The sequence below is a fragment of the Passer domesticus genome, chromosome 14 (genome assembly GCF_036417665.1).
Source record: "Passer domesticus isolate bPasDom1 chromosome 14, bPasDom1.hap1, whole genome shotgun sequence".
NCBI lineage: Eukaryota > Metazoa > Chordata > Aves > Passeriformes > Passeridae > Passer > Passer domesticus.
Window position 1 is genome coordinate 3,716,418 of NC_087487.1, and position 9,285 is coordinate 3,725,702.

General features: G+C 57.4%; 1 protein-coding gene across 1 annotated transcript; it reads left to right on the plus strand.

Moving 5' to 3' along the window:
• Positions 1–2,485: 2,485 nt before the first annotated feature.
• Positions 2,486–8,886, plus strand: DUOXA2 (dual oxidase maturation factor 2). Its single transcript, XM_064389266.1, has 7 exons — positions 2,486–2,556; positions 3,962–4,125; positions 4,236–4,293; positions 6,377–6,511; positions 6,685–6,898; positions 8,086–8,300; positions 8,693–8,886. The coding sequence occupies exons 2-7, from the start codon at positions 3,979–3,981 to the stop codon at positions 8,884–8,886; spliced, it is 963 nt and encodes a 320-aa protein (XP_064245336.1). The 5' UTR covers positions 2,486–2,556; positions 3,962–3,978.
• Positions 8,887–9,285: the final 399 nt, after the last annotated feature.

A 9,285-nucleotide genomic window follows, 5' to 3' on the forward strand; every position in this document is an offset into this window, starting at 1 on the left:
TGGCTGCACCGCACCCTGCAGGTGAGGCCACGCACGGCTCCTCTCACCTGCTCACACATCCCAGAGCCCTGGAGATGTGCAGTGACACGGGGACACGGCCCCTTCCATCCCGGGCTCCTCTCACCTGCTCACACATCCCAGAGCCCTGGAGATGTGCAGTGACACGGGGACACGGCCCCTTCCATCCCGGGCTCCTCTCACCTGCTCACACATCCCCAGAGCCCCCGGGATGTGCAGTGACACGGGGACACGGCCCGACCCTTCATCCCCGGGCACGGCCATCCCAGCTGTCCCCACAGCAGGACGTGGGGAGGAGCAGCACCAGCCCCTGTCCCCTGCAGGGGTGACAGCAGAAGCCCCGCAGGTGGCAGCGGGCAGGGCTGGAGGGGTCCCGCAGCTCCCACGCAAGCGGGAACACGCGAGGTGCCGAGCCCGTGGTCCTGCAGGAACAGGGCAGGAACAGGGCAGGACCACGCGTGGGCTCGGTCCCGCAGACATCCCCGCAAGCGCCCTCAGGCACCCGCACCGCGCGTGTCCCCGCTCCCGCAGCTCGCTCCCTGCTGTCCCACGAGCAGGACACCCTGGCCGTCCCACCTCCTTTCCTCGATTCCTCCGATCCCTCAGGCCCACGCGGGTCCGGATCCCGGTGGCAGGCGGTGACACGCGTGTCCCGGTGCCCGGGGGTGTCCCGGCGGTGTGGCAGGTCCGGATCCCACTGGCAGGAGGTGACACGCGTGTCCCGGTGCCCGGGGGTGTCCCGGCGGTGTGGCAGGTCCGGATCCCACTGGCAGGCGGTGACACGCGTGTCCCGGTGCCCGGGGGTGTCCCGGCGGTGTGGCAGGTCCCGGTGCCGGTGGCAGGCGGTGACACGCGTGTCCCGGTGCCCGGGGGTGTCCCGGCGGTGTGGCGGGTCCGGATCCCACTGGCAGGAGGTGACACGCGTGTCCCGGTGCCCGGGGGTGTCCCGGCGGTGTGGCAGGTCCCGGTGCCGGTGGCAGGCGGTGACACGCGTGTCCCGGTGCCCGGGGGTGTCCCGGCGGTGTGGCGGGTCCGGATCCCACTGGCAGGAGGTGACACGCGTGTCCCGGTGCCCGGGGGTGTCCCGGCGGTGTGGCAGGTCCGGATCCCGGTGGCAGGCGGTGACACGCGTGTCCCGGTGCCCGGGGTGTCCCGGCGGTGTGGCAGGTCCGGATCCCGGTGGCAGGCGGTGACACGCGTGTCCCGGTGCCCGGGGGTGTCCCGGCGGTGTGGCAGGTCCCGGTGCCGGTGGCAGGCGGTGACACGCGTGTCCCGGTGCCCGGGGGTGTCCCGGCGGTGTGGCAGGTCCGGATCCCGGTGGCAGGCGGTGACACGCGTGTCCCGGTGCCCGGGGGTGTCCCGGCGGTGTGGCGCGGGGCGGGCGCTGCCGCGGGTACAGATCCCCGCCGCCGCCTATAAGAGCGCCGTGGGCACGGAGCCGCCCGCAGGAGCAGCAGCAGCAGGAGGAAGAGGAGGAGGAGGAGGAGGTAGGTGGTGGGAGGGGGCGGCACCCCCCACCCCGGCCCTGCTGCGGGGGTCCCGACAGGATGCTTCCCACCCGCAGTTAGCCCTCGGTTTCCTCTCTTCCACCCTGTTGCCTCCTCGTTCCCCCGCTGGGAATTGCAGCTCTGATGTTTCAGTTTCCAGTGAGCAGGATTTTTTTTTTTCTCTTATGGGAAATGTCAACCTGCAGCCCTGAGCAACCCAGCTAGGATTGCTGCTGCCTCTGCCACCGGGAGTTTTTTGGCCGAGCACTTCCCAAAAGTCCTTTTACCTCGATTCACTCTGGAGCAGGAAAATGAAGATTCTGTAAGGAGAAACTTCTGGGGTTTGGCAAACTTTCTGCCTCGTTTGTCTTTCTCTCCTCCAGATCCAAATTATTTTAAAATATACGATTAAATTGTATATTTCTGCTGAACTGTTCCTTCCTTGAAGACGTTCCCAGTTTTCCCCTCCATACACTCTGACAGAGGGACCCACAGGGGCTCCAAGGTGGAGCAATGCTTCAGTGGGGAGGATGCTTCCCCAGGTAAAACAAGTCCAGTTTTTCCTGCCGTGAGCTGTAGGCATCACTTTTCCACTTGAAAGCTGCAAAAATGCCAAAGAGCTGCAAAAATGCTGGAAGGGCAATCAAGGGAGAAAGATGGACAGACAGCAAAAGAGTTATTTCCCTGGAAATTCTCTGTAAAACGAGTCCCAGAGTACTGAAATGCAAACACCCATTGGTGTTGGTTGAAAGTTAAATTTAGACTTAACAAAACAGCATTTTCCATGTTATGTTCTAGTTTTTAACATTTTAAACTCCGAAGACTTTTGTTTTGGTGAATATAGACTTGGAAATGTTTCCTGCTTCATTTTATCTCATAGGAAATTTGGGCAAAGGTACCAGGAACAAGTGGAATTCAAGCCATTACGATTTAATGTGCCCTAGGTTAAGCTACTCATTTATTTCTTTTCTTGCAGCAGCTCTGACTGTTTTGTGGGCACTTTTGCTGGGCTTCAGCAGCATCAGGAATCAGCTGCAGCTCCTCTTGCCAGGTAATCACAGAGCTTGAAGGCTGCCTTTTTCTGGGTTTGACTTTCCAAGGAAATAACCCAAAGATGTTACAGCAAAATAGCCCCAAAGAAGATTTATAAGGGCACACGACAGCTCTGTCAGTCTGTAGCAGTCAAGCTAAATTCAGAGCCATTGTAAAATCCCAGTCTTTGCTCCACTCTTTGCTGTTATTATCTGGGTTACTGGACAGAAAATTATTCTCAAATCAAATATTGCTTTATGTATTGAAAAGCAATTCAGCTTTCAATACATAAAGCAATTCATAAACAAACTGGTTTGTGATAATTATTGTGATCCCCACTCACCTCCAGGGATTTGGGATCAGCTTTTTGTGGCTGAATTGTTCTGGGTTGGATCTTACCTAAAAATGTGATTTAAACTGTTTTTGGAAAATGAGAATAAAATCACCTGCTCCATACAGGAACAGAATAAAATTCTGCTTGGACACAAGTCAGATCAGCTCTGGCATTCCCTGAGTTTAGCAAACTTCCTGGGGCAGTTACAAGCAGAGAGGCTATTAAATAAGCAAAACAAGAGGACTAAGCACATTATCAGTTTTGGTAGAAAAGAGCTAGCCCAGGCACAGGAATAAGGTGTGTAATTGCTGGAATTGGAGTGCCAGAGGAAGTTCAAAGTCATCTGTGTGAATTACACACACCTTTTAATTTTATAGAATTCAGCTTCCTTTAGCCTTGAGATGTGCTCACGGAGTTTTGAATGTTCTTTGGACCCTCATCCTGGGAGCAGGGGCTGCTTCTGGCCCCTCTTGCCAAGTGCAGGACCAATCCTTCCTCTTCCTCCTTCGCCGGACCAGCAGCTCCTGGGGAAAATCTTCTTGGAGGAAATAGGCAGGAATGGGAGTAGTGGGCTTTGTTCCACTTGGCACCGCTGGCCCTTGGCCGGGGAGAATTTTGCTGTTGTGAAATCCATGTTTTCAGTGGTTCCTTGTAATTTTGAAGGAAAACTCTGCTGCATTCTTTCCCCACGGGGAAGTTCCCCCAGTGGGCTCGGGCATTTCCCCCAGGGGCTCACCCTGAAGCAGAAAGCCCTGGCCCTGTCCAGGCAGGAGCTGCTCAACAGGTTCCTGCTCCTCGCACTGCAGCAGGACAAGGGCTTTGTGGTTCCTGGGGCTGCCACATCCCTGGAGCCCTGCCCCGGGCACTCCTCTCCTCCTCTGAGGGTTTTTGGGTGGCGTGCTCTCTGCTGGGGAGGGTTCTGCCCGCCCGCTCGCTTGCAGCGTCACATTTCCTGGTCCCTCTGGGGACCCTTTAGGTGAACCTCCCTCAGCTGGTTCTTCCAGAGCTGAGCCACCTCGGGCTGCAGGCACCCAGGCAGGGCAGGGCAGGGCAGGGCAGGGTCCCCGCTGCCACCAGCTCTCTCCCACAGGCTCCTGGAGGCGCAGGATGACTCTCTTCGACGGCGTCTACCCCTTCTACCCGCAGCAGAGGAAGGCTGCTGTGTTTGACATCAGCTCCATCATAGTCATCGTGGTGTTCCTGACGCTGGCCTGCAGCTTCCTGCTCATCACGCCGGGCATCCGCGGCCGGGCGGTGCGTGACCCCGGGGATGCTGCTCCCCCTGCATGCCGGGGGGTTTGGGGAGGCAGGAGGACAGGCAGGGCTGCTCCTGCCTGCCTGATGTCCCACCTCTCTCCCTGCAGAGGCTCTACTGGACTCTCCGTGTTCTCCTCAGCCTCTTCGTGGGAGTGGTGATTGTGGGTGAGTGCTGCCCTGGGGATGGGGCTGGGGCAGGGTTGAGCCCCGGGGCAGGGTCTGTGGCAGGGAAATGTGAGCTGGGGGCACAGCCACAGCTGGCCGTGGGGTCTGCCTTACCCCTGCTGTGCAAAGCGGGCACACAGCTTCCCAGAATGGCTTTCCCTTCCCTGCTTGGAGGTGCCCGTGGTTACTGCAGGGAGTTTTGGTGGCTGTAACTCAAACAGCCCCAGCTCCACCAGGCAGCACAGCCCCGTGTTCCTCCAGCTGTGTGTGTGACCCCACACAGGCAGGGTGCAGGAACAGCCACAAAGGCATGGATGAAATGCAGAGAGCAGATTTATTTTCATTCCCCCGCCCTCCAGGGGACCCCCAAAGCAGCACTGGGCAGAGACAAGGAAGGGACTGGCACCGAGGATCACCAAACCTGTTTTCACCTGTGTTTCAGGGATTTGTGCAGGTGTAGCTCACCGATGTACTTTGATCTTCCCTGTAACAGGGCTGGATCTGGAGCTTGTTCAATAGGTGCTCCACTTCTCCAGCACAGGGAGCTAGACAGTGCTCACTGGGATCTCTGGGTTTTCTACACCCAGCTACACACTGCTTGAGTGTGTTTACAATCCCCCTCGCCAGTTTTCCATTATTTCCTCCAACTCTGTGAGCCCTCTTGTGCTGCCTGCTTGGAGATTGTGAGGAGCCTTGCAGGGATGTGGAGGGAGCAGGTTGGAATAAAGCACAGGCAGGGCAGAGATTGCAGCAGTGGGGTAAAGCCCTCCCAAGGAGCAAGGTCAGAGGAGATGAAAGAGAGGATTCAATTAGTAAAAAACAGGAAATCTCCTGCAATAATTGATGGTGGAAACCAGGCAGTGGGATTTCCAACTCAGGGCAACAGGATGGGTAAGAAAAGATGTACTGAGGGGACAGAAGATGCCAGGTGGCAAGAGAAACCAGCCCTGACCCTAAACTAAAGCATCCCTCCCTCTGTGAAGGACAAGATGGATTGCTGGACTGCTTGGAGAGGGATGGTGAAGGAGAGGGATAATGATAACCTCAAAGATTCAGCTCTGATTTAACCACTAGAATTAGGCAGCCAGCTGTGGGACACTGGGACCACCCCAGCATGAGGTTGCCACCCTGGGGATGCCACCAGAGCAACCTGGGACCGTGGCTGGAGGTGGCAGAGGCCAGGGCTGGTGCCACGGCCACAGCCAGCTGGGCCCTGCAGAGCCACCCAGCACCACGGGGACAGGGCTGCACCCGGGCTCTGCTTGGGCACACGGGAAGAACAAATTGTTCAGGAGCCAGCGTCAGAGTTTCTGTCTGGCAGCAGCAGGGCACACTCACCCCTGCCGCCAAAAAACATTCCTGTGGAGCTCCCACTGCATCAGTGCTCTCACAAGTTGACTCAGCAACTGAACATTTTCTCAGGAAGGTTTTGTTCAGCCTGACATCAAACCATCGGCTTTACTTTCCCTGCTGGAAAATGAAGCCCACTGCAAAGTGGAAGTGCTTCAGAAAAGGATACCCTGTTCCCAAAAACATATACCAGAAAAGCTTCCAATTTTTCTTTTTTTTCCCCAGCTGGAATGAGTGCCCAAGCTGTGATGGCACTTCCCACCCCTATCCACCGCCTCCTTTTGACAATGACTTTTACTATTCGCTAATAGTGCAATTCAGGGAGCTGGATGTGTGAAATGAGACTCACCCCTGTTCCTGCGGCTGACAAACAGGCTCATCTCTGAACCCTGTCCCTGGCTGGCGTGGTGCTTGCCATGGCGGGGAGCTTGCAGGAAAGTTCTGGAGAGGATGTCCAAGGAGAAATCAGATCATGACGTCCATGCCTGGGGATCTGAGCTCCGCTGTTCCCGGATCCAGGGAGTGGATGCTTAGCAAGGGGAGGACCTGAGCTCTGCAGGGTGTGGGAGCTGGTTGGGGCACGTCCTGGTGGCTGAATCAGCATTCCTGCCCTCCTAACACTCCCTTCCAGTGCCATGGTGGGAATGCTGCCACTCACCTGTGATTCTCCCCTTGAGCACAGCAAAGCCTGAAACCAGACCTGCTTTAACCCCAGCTTTATGTTTCCTGGCAGTTGTCCAGTTCACCGGGGACTGGGAGAGTGGCTGGGTGCAGGCAAACACCTCCTACAAGTCCTTCAGCCCGGTCCAGGTGAGCGCGGACATCGGGCTGCACATCGGCCTGGCCGGGGTGAACGTCACGCTCAGGGGTGAGTCTGTGTCCCCACCTGCACCTCGGGGCTGGCCGTGGCCCCAGCAGGCCTGCAGCTGCCCTGCAGGGCCCCTGGCGTGCCTGCAGGCTGCCGTGCCCCTGCAGTGCCCGTGCTGCAGGCTGGCAGTGCCCGGGGCTGGCGCGGCAGGAGCTCAGCGCTCCCTCCCGCAGGAAACCCGCTGCAGCAGGTCAACGAGACCATCAACTACAACGAGCACTTTCCCTGGAGCTTTGGAGAGGATTACGACCGCAGCTACAGCCAGGGGCTGCACAAGGGGCTGCCCAGCCCCATCCTGTACGTGGCAGAGAAGTTCAGCTGGCAGAGCCCCTGCGCCGTGCACAGGCAGTACCGCATCGCCGGCCACTACGCCTCAGCCCTGCTCTGGTGAGCCTCCTCTCCTGCTGCAGCCGGGACGTGCAGGGGTGTGCAGAGCTTGGCTGCCTTTCCCCTAGGCCTTTGGGATGGGTGGGATGCATCCCACCCAGGGGGGAAGCTGTGTGCATGTAGGGGGCCCGGCTGGGCACTGTAGACACTTTAGGGTGAGCAGAGAAGAAGTTCTGGTTCTCCCTGCTGGAGAAATCCACAGGAGAGAGGAACGTGCTGCAGGTCCCTGCTGTGATGTGGTGGTGGTGGCAGAAGTCCATCCCCATGGTTTAGTTGAAGCTGCTGTCCTTGGTGGCCCAGAGAGGCCCGTGGACACATGAAGAACTCTCCCAACCCTACCTGTGAGTGGATTTTGTATCTAAGACTGGGATCAGGTGAGGAAAAGATGCTGCTGCTGTTATCGTGGAGTAGATCTTGACTCTTTGGCAAGGTCAGAGATATGTCAGTGCCCACTTGGGGAGGGCTGGTCCCCAGCTGGCAGGAGATGGTCCCTTCCACCACGTGCTGGCCCTCAGGAGCCACTGCAGTGCTGTTCTCCCTGCTCCATAGCTGAGGCCTTCCTCTGTAGCCCAACTCCTCAGCAAGTGCAGAGCTACTGCAAATGACCTTTGCCTGCTCTGCACTTATCTCAGCCCTGGGTGCTGCTCTCGGGGTCCACACTGCCCCACATGTGGAGGGGCAGGTAACTGGGGTGGTCCAGATACACCAGAGCCTCCTCGAGGCTGGGGCTGTCTGTGGGCTGAGCAAAGGGAGGAGGAGATCTGTGTTTCTGCCTTCTGGATGTAGCAATGTGAGCCTTGCACGTGTACCTGCTCAGCGTGGGGATTAGGGATCATTCCTGCCTGCCCACAGAGCTTCTCCACCTCCCACAGTGCACTTGGAGCCCAGGTTGCTCCTACCACATGGAAATCCTCACCCACAGCATCCTAATCCATAGCACTCACATGGAAATCCTCACCCACAGCATCCTAATCCATGGCACTCGCATGGAAATCCTCACCCAGAGCATCCTAATCCATGGCACTCACATGGAAATCCTCACCCAGAGCATCCTAATCCATGGCACTCACATGGAAATCCTCACCCACAGCATCCTAATCCATGGCACTCACATGGAAATCCTCACCCACAGCATCCTGATCCATGGCACTCACACCGCTCATCTCTTGGTCTCCTCTTGTCTCCAGGGTTGCCTTTTGCACGTGGGTCATCTCCAACATCCTCCTCTCCATGCCTGTCCTGGTTTATGGAGGATACATGGTCCTGGCCACAGGGGCCTTCATGATCTTCTCTCTGCTCTCCTTCTCCACCGTGAGGAACTCCCCGATGTGCCTGATCCAGATTGGCACCAGGACCCTGCACGTAGCCTATGGGGGATCCTTCTGGCTGATGCTAGCAATTGGTGAGAACATTGGGGTGCCCCAGGAAACACCACTGTGTCCCAGGGCTTCCCCCCAAGTGGGAAGTGCAGCTCCCCAGAGCCCCAGCCTGGGCCTGGCAAAGCAGATCCTGGCAGAGACATGGAGAGGGGTGGGAAAAGGGGAAACACCATCCTTATCTCGAGGAAATGGAGGCATTTGTAGCTCCTGAGGTGCAAAGACATTGGGATCACTCATCTGGGTTTTCAGACCTGCGTCTGGGCTTTAAGGATGCTCAGAACAGCTCATACAATATAAGGCCACCTTCCATAAGCAAAGGCATTGTCCTCTGGCAAGGGACAATCCAAGGAGAGCTGTGGAGTGGGGACACTGCTGGAGTGACAGGAACTCAACCAGAGTGCATGTTTGCTTCCAGGCCTGCTCTGTTTGGTGGTGGGGATCACCATCGTGGCAATGCACCACCTCAATTTGGACCTGCTGAAAACTTTCTTTGATCTCCGTGAGGACAAGGCAGAGGAGTACCAGGAAATGCCTGAGCTGTTCATCAACCCTCACTTCGTGAGCAAGGGCCTTTCTCCTCCTGAGCCCACTGAAATCCACAGCATCTAGAAGAAAGTACTCACTCTTTCCTGAAGATGGACCCAAGAGGGCAGAACAAATTCTTCTTGATGTCCCCAGAGATGCATTTCCCCATCCAGCTGCCTTTGAAGTCCACGCTGGGATGGGTCCCTGCTGGAAGTACCTTCCCAGACTGTGTTTCCCTGTGGCTCCCCTGGAAGGGGCAGGCTGTGCTGGCAGGGCAGCTCACAGCTGCTGAGAATTGGGCTGCACACTCACCTGGGGACCCCAGGAATTCCCTCCCTGCTCCATGCCCCTCCTGCCCCTGGCAGTGCAGGGATTCTGCAATGGTCTGTTCCCACTGACACTGAGACACAGCTCATGGGTCACATTTCTGCCTGGAGCACCTGCCACTCCAAAAGCCTGGGGTTAAACCCACTCACTTTTTCC